General features: G+C 45.0%; 1 protein-coding gene across 1 annotated transcript in view; it reads right to left on the bottom strand.

The window, feature by feature from the left end:
- The window catches only part of LOC126273348 (uncharacterized), a 161,997-nt gene that overhangs the window by 138,817 nt on the left and 7,360 nt on the right, over positions 1-15,820 (bottom strand). Inside the window, exon 2 of the mRNA XM_049976895.1 lies at positions 3,540-3,638. Coding sequence (XP_049832852.1) covers positions 3,540-3,638 — 99 coding nt within the window. The remainder of the gene's footprint in view (positions 1-3,539; positions 3,639-15,820) is intronic.

Here is a 15,820-nt window from a genome sequence, read left to right on the forward strand (position 1 = left end):
AATCATCATCAAGAGTATGTTCATTGTGTCGTAGGTTTCCTTCATTCTCACGGCATGAAGGATAGGAACTGATGGTTACTGGTTGCCATTGCAGCTTTGGGACTGCTTGAGCTAGAGCCAATAAAAAGTCTCCACCCTTCTGCTACGCATTCGTTACTTAGTTCTTTATGAATCTTGTTACGTCATGACTAAAGCAAACACCGCGTTCAACACCATAGTACGCTGAGAATTGCATGTGGCTATCTCGAAAATGCGTACTGTAACACCTCTCTCGAGTAAGTTCCACTGCTTCAGTCTGGAACCCAACAGTTCAGACTTTTCTTTCGGCAGGGACAAATCGCAAACTAGGTCGTCTAATTCGGCTTGGCTGATCAAATGTGGCTTTTTAATGTGATTGTCGAGATCCGGCGTCACTGTCATTACCTTCAGTATCTTCGTTGTTCAGTGCATCGGATGAAGGAGGAATTGGTACTGCGTAATGTGTACCATGCGCCACAGGCTTTAGAGCAGAATGACAAACCGGACACACGATTTTTGACTTGTTCTTCTTGCTGTATCCGGATATGATGGTCAAGCAGACATAGTAATCCGAGTGGTGATCTTTCTGCTCCCGCCAAATCACGGGAACGACAAAAGGCATTCGATTTCACTTATCGTTTTAGACAGGAGAACAGACGGTACATCGGAGGTGAGGAGCCCAGGATTTTGTTTGATCTCCGATTTCACATCGGAAGTAATGTTTGTAAGCTATATGTGGCTTTCTGGTCATGTTATTGCCCCGGTCGGACGTCTTAGACTTGCCATAAATGTAGCAAAAGCACTCCAGACAATTCACACAGCTGCGGCCATTCATCTTCTGTTTACTGAAACACCACATACCGACTTACCGAATCGTCTTATACGATATCACTTAAATACATTTTACTGCGACTGTTGATTAATAAAACACAGAACCACACAGATGTTTGAAATTAGCATACAATATCCTCAAACTTTTAATCTAAGTTAAGATTTTAGTTAGCTGGATCAAATGTAGTTAGTTGAATTTTAGTAAATTGAATAGCGTTTCTTGATATCACCAGTATGTATTCCTCTATTACTTTTTCTATTTTTTATTTTCGTGTATCGTCACTATTTCTTTCATTAATAATAATGCAACAACAGTGGCGACCGCTCTAGTTTTTTAGGGTAAATGCACTTTTCTAACTAGTGCTTGCGCCGAATTCCTGAAATAAACTTGTCCCATGACTTGAAAAACTAAGACTGAGAAATTTTTTGTTCTGTTTTGTTCTAACGTAGATACGCCAGCAACTGCTTACAGAAGTTACTTGCTAATGGACGCAAGCCTTTTGTAATAATTCGCATTTAAAGCCAGCTTGACGTTGGCAGCGTTCGGAGACAAATGAGTATCTCTCAAGTAGTGCCGATTTCCTCCGCATCTGGCAGCACTAGCGAAATCGAGCGAAATCGTCAAGTTACCATAGCCAAATTACAACTTGAGATCTGCTCGTTGTTCTGGAGTTCTTGCTGAGAAATGGAGTCACATTTTAGGCTCAATCAGCACGTAAGGTGCAATAAGAAACAGACACGCCTATGTACGTCTCACTGCAAATGTACTACACGCAATGGCATATGTGATGCGTCACAACACCTCTGACCAACAATCCCGCCAGCGAGCTGACTACCTCCTGCCAGAGTGGCCGAGCGGTTCTAGGCGCTACAGTCTGGAACAGCGCGACCGCTACGGTCGCAGTTTCGAATCCTGCCTCGGGCATGGATGTTTGTGATGTCCTTAGGTTAGTTAGGTTTAAGTAGTTCTAAGTTCTAGGAGACTGATGACCTCAGACGTTAAGTTCCATAGTGCTCAGAGCCATTTTCGAGCTGGCTACCATTCTTTTTTGACATCCTAAACAATATTTTCAATATTCTGAGAAGGAAAGTTGCTACTCACCATATAGCGGAGATGCTGAGTCGCAGACAGCCACAACAGAATGACTTTTCACAGTTAAATCTTTCGGCTATTGGCCTTTATCCACAATAGACACACATAAGCGCACACACACACATACACACAAACACACACACACTGACGCAAACGCAACTCACACAACACACGACTGGACTTTCATGCAACTGAAACCACACTGCTGTTTGCATTTGCGTGAGTGTGTGTGCGTGAGGGGGGGGGGGGGGGGGGGGATGTGCGCGTATGCGTGTGTGTATTGTTGACAAAGGCCAATGGCCGAAAGCTTTAAGTTTTAATTGTGAAAGTCTTTTTGTTGTGCTGATCTGCGACTCAGCGTCTCCACTATATGGTGAGTAGCAACGTTCCTTCTCTTAATATTGTTACATTCCATCTTGGATTTTCCATTGTTTGATTTAAACAATATTTTCATTATTGCTGTTATGGATTTTCGATAGTACAATTAAAAATAATTACATCCAAATGAACTAACTTGCATACATTGTCGTTCCAGATATTCTCGTTGGTTTTAGACATACAATTCAGTCAAATTACGGTATTCTTATTTTGTGAAAGAGTATGTAATTACATTGGGAATTAAAGACACACATTATGTAATTTTGTTTTACACACTGTCAGCAGCAAATACCATGTTATTTCAGGTATTTAGACCAACAGACCAAAAATTGAGTAACAATGCATTATGCAATTCATTACTTAATAATTAGAACTGAATATGTTAATCTGAGACGTTCCTACCAATCAACCATGTTCTATAGGTTTGGTACACTGCAGTTTCAAGTCATTGGCATTTCACATCATTCACAAGGAAGGGGTTACTGGTACAAGCATTGTATTTACATTATAATTATAGAGTTAATTGGAATTTGAGTGATTACGTGCCCTAAATGAACTAAGTTTATGATACCTATCGGTGCAACAAACCTCCTAAATTGGTCACTTAGGTATCAACTACCAACAAGTCAATGGCATCATCTCACTCCGATCAGCTTCATTAGATCGGTTCTCGATAGCAAATATTGGGGAGGGAATTGGACTTGCCCAACAGAACACACCTCCATTGAGAAATACCCAGTAGTTGTGTGCAGTGTAGGTGGCATCCTTGGACGGACCACCACAAAATGTCACAGGAACCAGTAGAAATTATTCTTCAATTCCGTGTTGCTTACATAATTCTTATATTATTACTATCTCCTGATAAAAGCAAGTTTCGGATGGGTAAGTATTATGAACTGCTAGCCGATTTTAAAGCAATCCTAAATTTCATTTCATTTTGAAATGTTCCTGTGGGTACAACTGTTTTTTAAGAATGCATTTTTCAGTGTGAATCAGTGTTTATTACGTATGTTGGACCGATTTCAATATGTTTAAGTTTCGCCTCACCATGTACTCAAGATTCTCACTCATTTTATCTGGAACACAGTCTCTCTCTCTCTCTCTCTCTTTCTCTCTCTCTCTTCTCTCTCTCTCTCTCTTTATTACGTGTGTGTGTTTGTGTGTCTGTGTGTGTTTGTGTTTGTGTGTGTATTTACAGTACAACATTATCATTTGTTACCTTCGCGACAGCGGCGTCCTCTGACCCTAAACGCTGGTCGTCACTAGTGTCTTTGGAAATGCTGTTCAGCATCTGTGTGTCTCCACCAGTGCCTTCGATCTGTATATTAAGACAAACAAAATATAAATGAGAGAAAGCTTTCATAAGACATAAGGGACTTTACAGACCCGTAATGATGAAGCAAAAAGCGATTTCAGGTTAACTTGTGACAGAGAATTTTAAAAAGATGAAAGTATGGAAAAGTTTCCACAACCCTGAAAACTACACTGTTTAACAAGAAAAGGGAAGCTCCCAGAAGAGGATTAGGAAACGAAATGAAACTTCACGGGTTGAAAACGTACACTATGTCATCAAACGTATCCGGACACCTGGCTGAAAATGAGTTACAAATTCGTGGCGCCTCCACAGGTAATGCTATTGTTCAGTAAGGTGTTGGCCCACCCTTAACCTTAATGACAGCTTCCACTCTCGCAAGCATACGTTCAATCAGATGCTGGAAGTTTTCTTGGGGAATTGCAGCCCATTCTTCACAGAGTGCTGCACTGAGGAGAGGTATACATGTCGGTCGGTGAGGCCTGGCACGAAGTCGGCGTTCCAAAACATCCCAGAGGTGTCCTATAGGATTCAGATCAGGACTATGTGCAAGCCAGTCCATTACAGGGATGTTATTATCGTGTAACCACTCTGCCACATGCAGTGCGTCATGAACAGGTGCTCAGTCGTGTTGAAAGATACAATCGACATCTCGAAATTACTCTTCAACAGTGGGAAGCAAGAAGGTGATAAAAACATCCATATAGGCCTGTGCTGTGATAGTGCCACGCAAAACAACAAGGGGTGCAAGCCCCCTCCATGAAAAACACGACCACACCATAACACCACCGCCACCGAATTTTACTGTTGGCACTACACACGCTGGCAGATAACGTTCATCGGACATTCGCTGTACCCACACCCTGCCATCGGATCGCCACATTGTGTACAGTGAATCGGCACTCCACACAAAGTTTTTCCACAGTTCAATCATCCAGTGTTTACGCTCCTTACACCAAGCGAGGCGTCGTTTGGCATTTACGGTCGTGATGTGTGGCTTATGAGCAGCCGCTCGCCCATGAAATCAAAATTTTCTCTCCTCCCGCCTAACCGTCATACTGCTTGCAGTGGATCCTGACGCAGTTTGGAATTCCTGTTTGATGGTCTGGGTAGATGTCTGCCTGTCACACATTACGACCCTCTTCATCTGTCGACGGTCTCTGTTACTCAATAGACGAGATCGGCCTGTACGCTTTTGTGCTGTACGTGTCCCTTCACGTTTCCATTTCACTATCACATCGGAAACAGTGGACCTAGGGATGTTTAGGTGTGTGGAAATCTCGCGTACATGCAAATGACACAAGTGACTCGCAATCACCTGACCACGTTCGAAGTCCGTGAGTTCCGCAGAGCGCCCCATTCTGTTCTCTCACGACGACTAATGACTACGAGGTCGCTGACAGGGAATACCTGGCAGTAGGTGGCAGCACAATGCATCTAATATGAAAAACGAAAGTTTCGGGGGGTGTCCGGTTATTTAAGATCACATAGTGCTTGTAACATTATTTCAATGATTACAAAACTGTGTCAAATTTACAAAGTATTTGGCAATATGAGGCTATTTGTCAGTGACGCTGCACTCTCTTTGATATGAATGCATGCATTGATTCAGTTGGCGCAGTGTGTCGTAAAGCTGTTGTGTCTCTCCAAAACGAGGTGGCTCACAACTTTTCCATCTGGTTCTTACTATCCTGCGTAATGGCACTGAGATGAAATTGATATCCGAGCTGGTGCCACGCATCTTGTGTGGAAGACAGATCTGCTGATCTTATTGTTCAATGGAGTACCTAAACATCACGCAGCCAGTTAATAATGACGGGTGCCATGTGTGAATATACATTTTCCGGATAAAAATTGTCATCAAGACACTGTCGCATGAAAAGAAACAAATGAGGACGCAGGATGTTTGTGACGTAATGTTGTGCCGTCAAAATTCCCTCACTCACTATCAGCTGAAGTCATGACCGCTGGCTTCTATACCGTGGCGCCAGAAGTAACACCGCTGTGTCTCTCCAAAACATTGGAAGAATAGGCCCTCTCACCAGGTCTCCACAGTGTCCGCCGACGATGGTCATCCGAGGTAGAGCAGAACTTCGATTCATGGCTGAACACGATACGACGACATTCACCAGCAGTCCGCGCTTACCGATCGCGGTACCACTACAAGCGCAGCCATTTGTGTTCTGGTGTTAACAGTAGCATACGCATGGGACTGTGATTCCCTAGTCCGGCTGCTCCTAGTCTTCACCATTGGTGTGGAGTGAATCAGAATGATGCATGGAATGCATTACCTATTCTGAGATGTGCTGATGTGAGGGATTATGACGTGACTGGTGCAGAGCAAGGCGATTCTCCCTTTTGTGGTCGACTGGACAATTGACAAGCTGTATGGATGCCTTCACGTTCCCATGAAGTCCAACGTCGTGCTACTGTCACATTTGAATCCCCACAAATCTGGATATTGCACATTTCGACCACCCAGCCAAATGGAGAAACACAATGAAGTCCCTTTCAAACTCCGTCAGCTACTGATACAACTGTCGAGTAATGGCATCTCCGTGTCGTTCACACTGATGCTATTCACGCCCCTTGCAAGCCTTGCCTGGATTGGTAAGGACACTAAACACGGGCAGTAATAACGAACTCTAATGGTCGCTGTAATTGTGACAGAGAATTGCAGCTCAGATCATTTACATACCTGCGGATGCAGCGTACTTTTGAGAAGCTGTATTGGCATCTGACAGTGCATTCTGGGGGTTTGATTTTTTTTTTTAGTTTTTATGTTTTCAGGCAGTGAACGTAAACTGCAGAATCTTCCAGTGCTGGCTGCTTCTGTAAAGTACACTAACAACAAATTATGACCCGTGTTAATTCATGTAACATACATACATCAAAAAAAGTTTTGCATCACCTCGGTTCCAAGAGTTCCGGAACCTGTACAGAAAATTGGAATAGAGATCAATATAAACATCATTACGGCCCTTTTTATAGCTCTTGAAAACCATACATTGCATGTGGTACCACCACACAGCGAGACCTTCAGAGTTGGTGGTCCAGACTGCTGTACACACCGGTACCTCTAATACTCAGTGGCACGTCCTCTTGCATTGATGCGTGCCTGTATTCGTCGTGGCATACTATCCACAAGTTCATCGAGGCCCTGTTGGTCCAGATTGTCCCACTCCTCAACGACAATTCGGTATAGATCCCTCAGATTGGTCGGTGGGTCACGTCGTCCATAAACAGCCCTTTTCAATCTATCCCAGGCATGTTCCATAGGATTCATGCCTGAAGAACATGCTGGCGACTCTAGTCGATCGATGTCGTTATCCTGAAGGAAATCATTCATAAGATGTTCACAATGGGGGCGCAAATTGTCGTCCATGAAGACGAATGCCTCAACAATATGCTGCCGATATGGTTGCACTATCGGTCGGAGGATGGCATTCACGTATTGTACAGCCGTTATTGCGCATTCCATGACCACCAGCGGCGTACGACGGCCCCACATAATGCCACTCCAAAGTAGCAGGAAACCTCCAACGTGCTGCACTCGCTGGACAGTGTGTGTAAGGCGTTCAGCCTGACCAGGTTGCCTCCAAACACGTCTCCGACGATTGTCTGATTGAAGGCATATAGGACACTTATCAGTGAAGAGAGCACGATGCCAATCCTGAGCGGTGCATTCGGTACGTTGTTGGGGCCATCTGTACCGCGCTGCTTGGTGTCACGGCTGCAAAGATGGACCTCGCCATGGACGTCGGGAGTAAAGTTGCGCATCATGCAGCCTGTTGCGCACAGTTTGAGTCGTAACACGACGCTCTGTGGCTGCGCGAAAAGCAGTATTCAACATTATGGCTTTGCTGCCAGGGTTCATCTGAGCCATAATCCGTAGGTAGCGGTCATACACTGCAGTAGTAGCCCTTAGGCGGCCTGAGCGAGGCATGTCATCGACAGTTCCTGTCTCTCTATATCTCCTCCATGACCGAACAACACCGCTTTGGTTCACTCCGATACGCCTGGACACTTCCCCTGTTGAGAGCCCTTCCTGGTACAAAATAACAATGCGGTCGCGACGGAACCGCGGTATTGATCGTCTAGGCATCGTTGAACTACAGACAACACGAGCCTTGTACCTCCTTCCTGGTGGATGGACTGGAACTGATCGGATGTCGGACCTCGTCCGTCTAATAGGTGCTGCTCACTCATGGTTGTTTACATCTTTGGGCGGGTTTGGTTCAAATGGCTCTGAGCACTATGGGACTCAACATATTAGGTCATAAGTCCCCTAGAACTTAGAACTACTTAAACCTAACTAACCTAAGGACTGCCCGAGGCAGGATTCGAACCTGCGACCGTAGCAGTCCCGCGGTTCCGGACTGCAGCGCCAGAACCGAACGGCCACCGCGGCCGGCTTGGGCGGCTTTAGTGTCATCTCTGAACATTCAAAGGGACTGTGTCTATGATACAATATCCACAGTCAACGTCTATCTTCAGGAGTTCTGGGAATCGGGGTGATGTAAAACCTTTTTTGATGTGTGTGGTTGCCATTCGATTTTCCCGAGGTAATAATGAAAATTTTGTGACCACCCTCTGCATTACCAAAAAACCAGGGCAAATATTTAGCATTTGCTTTACCTTTGAAGGCATTTATGTAAACAGCACATGTTGCAAACATCAAGACAGAGAAGGAACGGCAACTTCGAATGGCAGAAACCAAATATTGAAGAGCAGTTGATAATTTGAAGCATGTGATGAAAGGAACACGATAGTAAATGCTGAAATAAACTATTTTTGCTAATGCCTTCGGTAACATGTGGGAAGATACAACCATAATTTTATGACAGAAAAAAATAATAATAACATAAAGAAAACAAAACAGCAGTTTATGTTGGGAAGGAAAGAAGGCAAGTGTTTCACGTCCCGCCAATTACAAGGTCATTAGAGACGGAGCACAAACTCGGATAGGGGACGGATGAGAAAAGACCTCAGCCGTGTCCTTTACAACGAAAAACCTAAATCTGGATCGCTAAGTGAGTAAGTGAAAGTCGTCCTCTCGAATGCGAGTCCAGTGTGCTACCACCGAATGTCTCGTTCAGTTTTGTGTCCTAAAGACACGATATTCCATCAGTTAGGACGGCAGACTGAACGATAATTGACGACAGACACAAAATTGCACAAACAATCCAAGATTTTATTTAAATGTTTGAATAATTCGAGAGATAAATAACAAATTCAGCCCTCAGTAATAATGTAATAATATTCCAGAACTAGAGTCAGATGAGTTGTATAAAGTCATTCGAAGAATGAAAAAAGAAAAAGTGCACAGAGGTGATGGTTTATCAATAGAAATGATTAAAAATTATAAAATAATAAAAAATAAAAAGCTTTGCATAGTTTTTTTGTAAAAAAAAGGCAATTCCCTAAAACTGTAACAATGGTTTAAGTATTCTACTTCACACGAAAAAAAGAGACAAATAACACATAGACCAATCAGTCTTCTGGCCCCAATACTCGCAAAATATGCTATATTACCGCCAACCTCATAAAAGTACATGAAATTCTAAACAATGAAAGACTTGCAAAACTCCTTTTTCAGGTATCAAGCTTTTGCCTGCTATGTCTTCTTGTATTTACGAATTTCTTAGTTGCAAGTCAAGATTAAAATTATAGAATTGAGTGCAAATTAGGAATTACCACGTAATCTGAGATACATAGACTCTGAGAAAGCTTTTGACTACTTTTGACCAAATCTGTATTAACAGCCCTTGACAAAGAAGGCACTGATTCAAACTACGTTAATGTACTGAAGAATAGATAGACAACAGTGATATACCTTACATTAGACTTAATGAGGACTGAGAGAAATTGAAAGAGGAGTCTAGCAGGGGTATTCAATGTCACCATAATTATTCTAAGCAACCCTAGGTGTAGTTCTCAGATCCTTAAATTGGGAAAACGAAAGTGTGATACGTGTCAATGAATCAGAACTAAATCAACTTTATTTTGTGGATAACGTTGTACTGTTTACCTGTAGTGTACATGAATTTGAACAATGAATGGGAGAAGTTCTTACAGAAAGTTTGTAAATAGGCCCCAAAAATCAAAAATGATATATAACCAAAGTACATAAAATAAAATAGTACAAAATCACAACCAAGCCATGAATCCAACTGATGAGGTTTGTGAGTTAACGAGCATAGTGCTCTCATTTAAATATTTGGCCGCAAGAGTCAGCCTACAGGAATTGTGAAACGGACCCTGTCGTCGAGGACCGTGTGCCACAAAGGCTCCACATTCACCACGAGATGGGGTGTCTATTGTCTATTGAGACCTAAGCGCTGTAGTGTGCGAGTGAGTAGTAGTAGTAGAGTGGTTTTGGGCGCACGACAGCAAGGTCTTCAGCGCCCGTTCGGTAACATAGTGACACGGGTGTCAAGAAAAATCCCAGAACAGGAATATAAAACGAAACAGAAAACATGGGTAACAATCGTTCAAAAACATGTGCTCACCCACACCAAAGCGTGGGATGAAGCAGAGCGTCCAACATTTTTAAGTAAGAAGGCCTCACAGACCCATACACCGTGCACCCATAATCGAGCCGAGGTCACACAAACGCTCTGTAAAACTGGAGCAGACAAGTCCTGTCAGCTCTCCATGTACTGTGGCTAAGACATTTTAAAATACTTAAAGCCTTAAGCGACCGCCGTTTCAGGTCTTTAAGATGAGGTAACCACGTGAGCTTCGAGTCAAAAATGAGCCCCAGAAACCTCACCGTGTCTTTAAAAGTAAGAATAGTGTCCCTCATCCGCAACTCAGGAAAGGTTAAAATCGAACGAGAACGGTTAAAAAGAACACATACAGACTTCTCGGTGGAAAACTTAAAACCACTCTTCCGCGCCCAGTCATCCAAATGCCTAATCGTAAGTTGCAACTGACGAGTTGTCGTTGCAAGGCTTGAAGAAGAGCGAAACAAAGAGAAATCACACACAAACAAAGAACACTGGACAGGACTTTCACTATGAACGTAATGCTATTAATAGTGATGCCAAAGAGAGTCACACTTAAAACGCTATCCTGAGGGACACCGTTCTCCTGCTCAAAGCGATCAGACAGGACGTCACCAATTCGGTGTCGAAAATATCGTGGCGAGAGGAAAGACTGAATAAAAAGAGGAAGACAACGACGAAAACCCCATTCGTGGAGCTGCTCCAGGATGAGACGCCTCCAAGTAGTATCGTAGGCCTTCTAGACGTCGAAAAATACACCTAGAAGGTGATGACGGCGTAGGAAAGCTTGTTGTATAGACCTCCTGAACCCACACTGAGAACAACTAAGGAGTTGCCGGGATTCTAACATCCAGACAAAGCGGCGGTTGACCATCCGCTCCAAGGTCTTCCCTATGCAACTAGTGAGGGCAACACTACGGTAGCTACTTGGGCTCGTGCGGTCTTTCCCAGGTTTTAAAAAAGGGATTTTAACTGCCTCACGCCACGCTTCAGAATAGGGACCCGACGCCCAAATGGCATTAAAAAGTGCGAGGAGGATTTCTTTGTTGCGCATTGTGAGGTGCCATAGCATGCTGTAATGGACCCTGTCGTGACCAGGGGAGGTGTCACGAGCTCCAGACAATGCAGAATCCAGCTCCCACATAGAAAATGGGCAGTTGTAAACTTAATGACAGGTGGACTGGAAGTCCAGACTACATCTCTCAGCAACAGCTCTATGGCGCTGGAAACCTGGATCCTGACTAGTTGTTGCAGTAACTGTGGCAAAATACGCTGCCATAGTCTGGGCAATGTCTCGCGGATCTGTGTGGAGAGTGCCGTTATTCATTACAGCAGCTATGGGGCACCTCCCTCCTCTGCCAGAAAGTCTCCTGATGGTCTCCCACACGATGGAACTTTTGATGGAACGGTTAATGGTGTTCAGGAACTTTTGCAACGACCTCTTCTTGCTCTCACGGATAATACGGCGACATCTTGCCCTCGCCACCCGAAAGGCTGCAACATTCTCAGCAGTCGGCCGACACTTGAACCGACGCAGAGCCACACTCCTGGTCCTAATTGCAGAGCGGCATTCGGCACTCCACCAAGGCACAGGTGGTCTCTTCCGGTGGCCTGTAGACTGTGGAACGGATGCTGCAGCGGCGTGTTGGACCGGTTTGGTAATACGATCCACCCACACCTCAACATTCGCACAGTGTTCAAAATGGGCCAACTGGCTATAAAGTGTCCAGTCAGCTCCACTGAGCACCCATCGTGGTGGTCTCCTTTCAGGGGCCACGCCATCTGGCAGCTGAATCCAGATTGGGAAACGATCACGGCCATCCAAGTCAGCGACCACTTCCCAGTGAGCACTGGCAGCAAGAGCAGGAGAGCAGAGTGAGAGCAATGACAGAGAACGACCTAGTCGCCGTGCAGAAATGAGTACTCTGTCCTCCATTGAGCAAGTAGGCACAGGATGACAGGAGAAGCCTCTCAATTGCCCTACCCCTGGGGCAAGTAATTGCAGAGCCCCAAAGCACATTGTGGGCATTAAACTCACGACAAATAATGAATGGCTGGGGGAGCTGTGTAAGAAGGTCGGTGAGGGCCGCTTCATCAAGTGCATCATGTGGGGGCAAGTAAAGTGAACATACAGTCAATGGATGACGCACGTGCACAGACACAGCGACGGCCTGTAAAGTCGTCGTAAGTGAGAGAGGCGAGGAATGGTAGTCCGTCCTGACGAAAATACCTACTCCTCCTCTAGCTCTCTCTCCACGCAGGTCGTCCTTTTTGTGGAGTGTATAGGCTCGTATCTCAGGGGAGTATGATGGCTGGAAATACGTCTCCTGGAGCCATAGACACAATGGTCTACCCTGAGAGAGTAGACGAAGTTCCTCCACATGCGTCCCGAACCCTTGCAAGTTCCACTGAAGTATGGGAGCCATCTATGTTGGGGGTAGCACTTGCATCCTGTCTCTCCAACGGGGCGGGGAGACCGCAGCAGGTGGAGGGGCAGGCGTGGGACGAGATGATTGCCCCACACATACATCGAATTCCATCAACTCAGGAGAAGAGTCAGATGAAGCCTCCCGTAAAACAAGATCCGCATGGTCAGATGGTTTACCACGGGATTTGACCCGCTGTTGCTGCTGTACAGGAACTTTCTGTGGTTTGGTGGGCTTTGGGGGAGCTGATGTGGGAGTGGTAATTGGCGCACTGGGCTTGGGAACAGCCTCAGCTGTTGGAGGCGCGAGGGGCTGGCCCAAGTTCGCCACTGTTCCTTTGTCTGCCGTTCGAGTAGGGGCTACTGGCTCTGAAACACTGGCTGCGTTGCAAGTGCACTGACAGCTGCAGGTGTTAGTGCCAACACTCACCACCTCGGTCTGCGTTGAGGCATCGACTTTTGGAGCAGGCTTCTGAACCAGCGATGCAAAAGATGTAGCAAATGTGGGAGGTTGTATCGACTTATAGATCTTCTTAGCCTCACCATAGGGGATATGCTTGATTGTTTTTATTTCCTAGACTTTGCGTTCCTCTAAAAATATTCGGCAGTCCCTACTCCAAACAGGGTGGTTCCCAGAGCAATTAATACATTTAGCCGGAGACGAGCAACCAACTCCTTCATAAGCAGCCTTACCACAGTTTCCACAAGTCGCTTCGCCTTTATATCCTAAGGTGGTATACCCATAACGCTGGCATTTAAAACAGCGCATTGGGGTCGGGAAATAAGGCCTCACACTAAGGCGAAGGAAGCCAGCTTTAACATGTTCAGGAAGTTTTGTGCTACTGAAGGTCAGAATAAAGGAGTCGGATTTGACAAGATTGCCATCAACCCTCTTCATGATGTGTTGGACATCAACGACACCTTCCGGAGCCCACTCACGTTGCAGTTCGTCCTTGGGAATGTCAACTAGATCCTGGCATGTCACAACACCTTTGCTGTAGTTCAAGGTGCTGTGCAGTTCAGTGTCTATGGCATACTCCCCAAGGCATTTAGCAGCTTGCAGGTTAGTTGTTTGCTGGAAAGTGGAAGTTTCCACTAGCAAGGTACGTAAGCGCTTCACCGATTGTAAGGAGCCACAGATGCCCTCCAATCTCTTTTGTATATAGAAGGGCGAAACCTTCTCGAAACTACCCTCCTTCCGTTTCACAATGAGAAACACATCCTGAGCACCAGAATGCAACCTGTTACTAAAGACTTCACTTGTCAAAGATGTGCTGCAGTCAGGGGGACTGACTGCACGAGCCCTCTTCAGAGACTGGGTGTTAGAACCCTCCAGCGGCCCACCCTTTCCACTGGGAGGAGGAAAAAAGGATTTCGAAGGATCCATCTCGGTCCCACGAGCAGCTAGGGAACTAGAAGTCCACCTAGACAGATCCCCGCGTGCCTAGGTAAGCCTTATACAACTGAGGTGCGGCAGGTTCCCCAGAGGTTGCCCGCTAACGATTGTTCCACCTCAACAGCCATGCATCTCATCAGCGCGCAGCACACCTTGAGATTGAGGGGTTGTTTATAGAGGTTTATTCCATCCTCGCGATCCGGGCGGCCAAGCCAAGATCCCCACTCCCTGAGACACACAACATTCCACCGCCGCGCCGCACGGTGGTCGTTGAAGCATGCCCAGAGCTTACGGTGACAGGGGACTGGCGGCGCTTACCAGTGCCCAGCTCAGGAACCCCGGGGTCGCCAAGCCCGTACCCAGCAAGTGAATGCTGAGCCCCTGGGGGCATGTGCGAGTGAGACAGACGGGAACCTACGTCAAAGCGAAACCCACTAGAAGTCGTTTGTGGCCGAGGAGACGTAGCAGTGTTAAATATGGCGGACCTAAGATTGGCCATAAAGGGAAACATTTATGAAAGCTATTTAATTCTGAAGTAATGCAGGAAATCAAGCCACAGTAATTTTAATCTTCCATCCTCCATAAATTTTCATGGTGATCCCAATAAAACTTGAATATTGATCACATCTATAATAGTTCAGGATTTACTGTTTAAGTGAAATTAATAAGTTTTGTAACAAAGACCTGAATGCTAAAATCTGAATGCTTTGGTCGATCTTAACGATCGACATTTCATATATAAGCGCATCATTAAAATGACAAACATTGTAAATATCAACTCTGTGACATTATTTCTTTAAAATATATAGTAAATTTAAATTATCAGTATTTACAGTTAAACATCAGATCATCATTTCCTCCGCACAAAATAAACTGAACGATGACAGCATGACACCTTATTGAATCAGTAGAAAATAGAATATTTGTTGTAAAGTTCAGTGCATAATAGTTTCTTTGTTCTTTATTTATTTATCAGAAAGCACATTGGTGCAAGGCTACTACCCGTGGCACTCAAAGCTAAGAAGGAAATTGTATCGGTTTTATGCAAAATAATTTAACGTTTAATATGTAATGTATATTATTGTTACTTTATTTAGAACGTGAAAGTGGTCAAGCTTTGATTATTTAAATATGATAAAATGTAAAATGACGTAGAATAAGCTGCAGCCAATCAGATGGACGCCTTCAGGAAAGGGAACTGCCCTAGTCGGTTGAGCGAGGATATTCGGCGCGCGGGAAACGCGGCCGGGGACGGGCGGAGGGATACTGCTGGTGCAGACGCGAAAGCAGACAGTTCAGCTGGAGACACCAAAGGGACAGTCCGGTTGCACACGGTCGCTCTTTAGGCAGCTAGGAAGTGAAACAACTTAGAAAATTTCGCGTTAAGCGGTATCGCCGGACTTAAGTCTCTGAGCGGCGAGCAGCTGGGCGCCTGGGGTGAACTCTAACTTTTCGCGTAGATAAATTGTATTTCGCGATGAGATTGTGAATGATCGAACTGAGTCAAATGGATATGCGCTCGAGTGTAACAGTAACTCTAAATACGACCACTTTCGCTACTAGTTTGCTTTCTGAATAAACATTATTCTAATCAAATCGCAACTGTGTGGCCTACATCATTTACGGGTCGTTAATTTAGCTCTCGATATTACTACTGTTATTATATTTTACGTTAACTTTGTATTTCGCAAGCTTGCCATCAGCCAGACAATTTAACCAAAGGGTCACAAGTGTCTAATAAAAAGCGTTTAAGGCGACACGTGCGGTTCAATCCCTAGACGAGTTTGAGCCAAGACATTTCGACGAAGAGGAACCGCATGTGAGCCCGAATATCTTTGGGATGTTAACTGGCAGGTTC

Source organism: Schistocerca gregaria, chromosome 5 (assembly GCF_023897955.1).
Source record: "Schistocerca gregaria isolate iqSchGreg1 chromosome 5, iqSchGreg1.2, whole genome shotgun sequence".
Taxonomy (NCBI): Eukaryota; Metazoa; Arthropoda; class Insecta; order Orthoptera; family Acrididae; genus Schistocerca; species Schistocerca gregaria.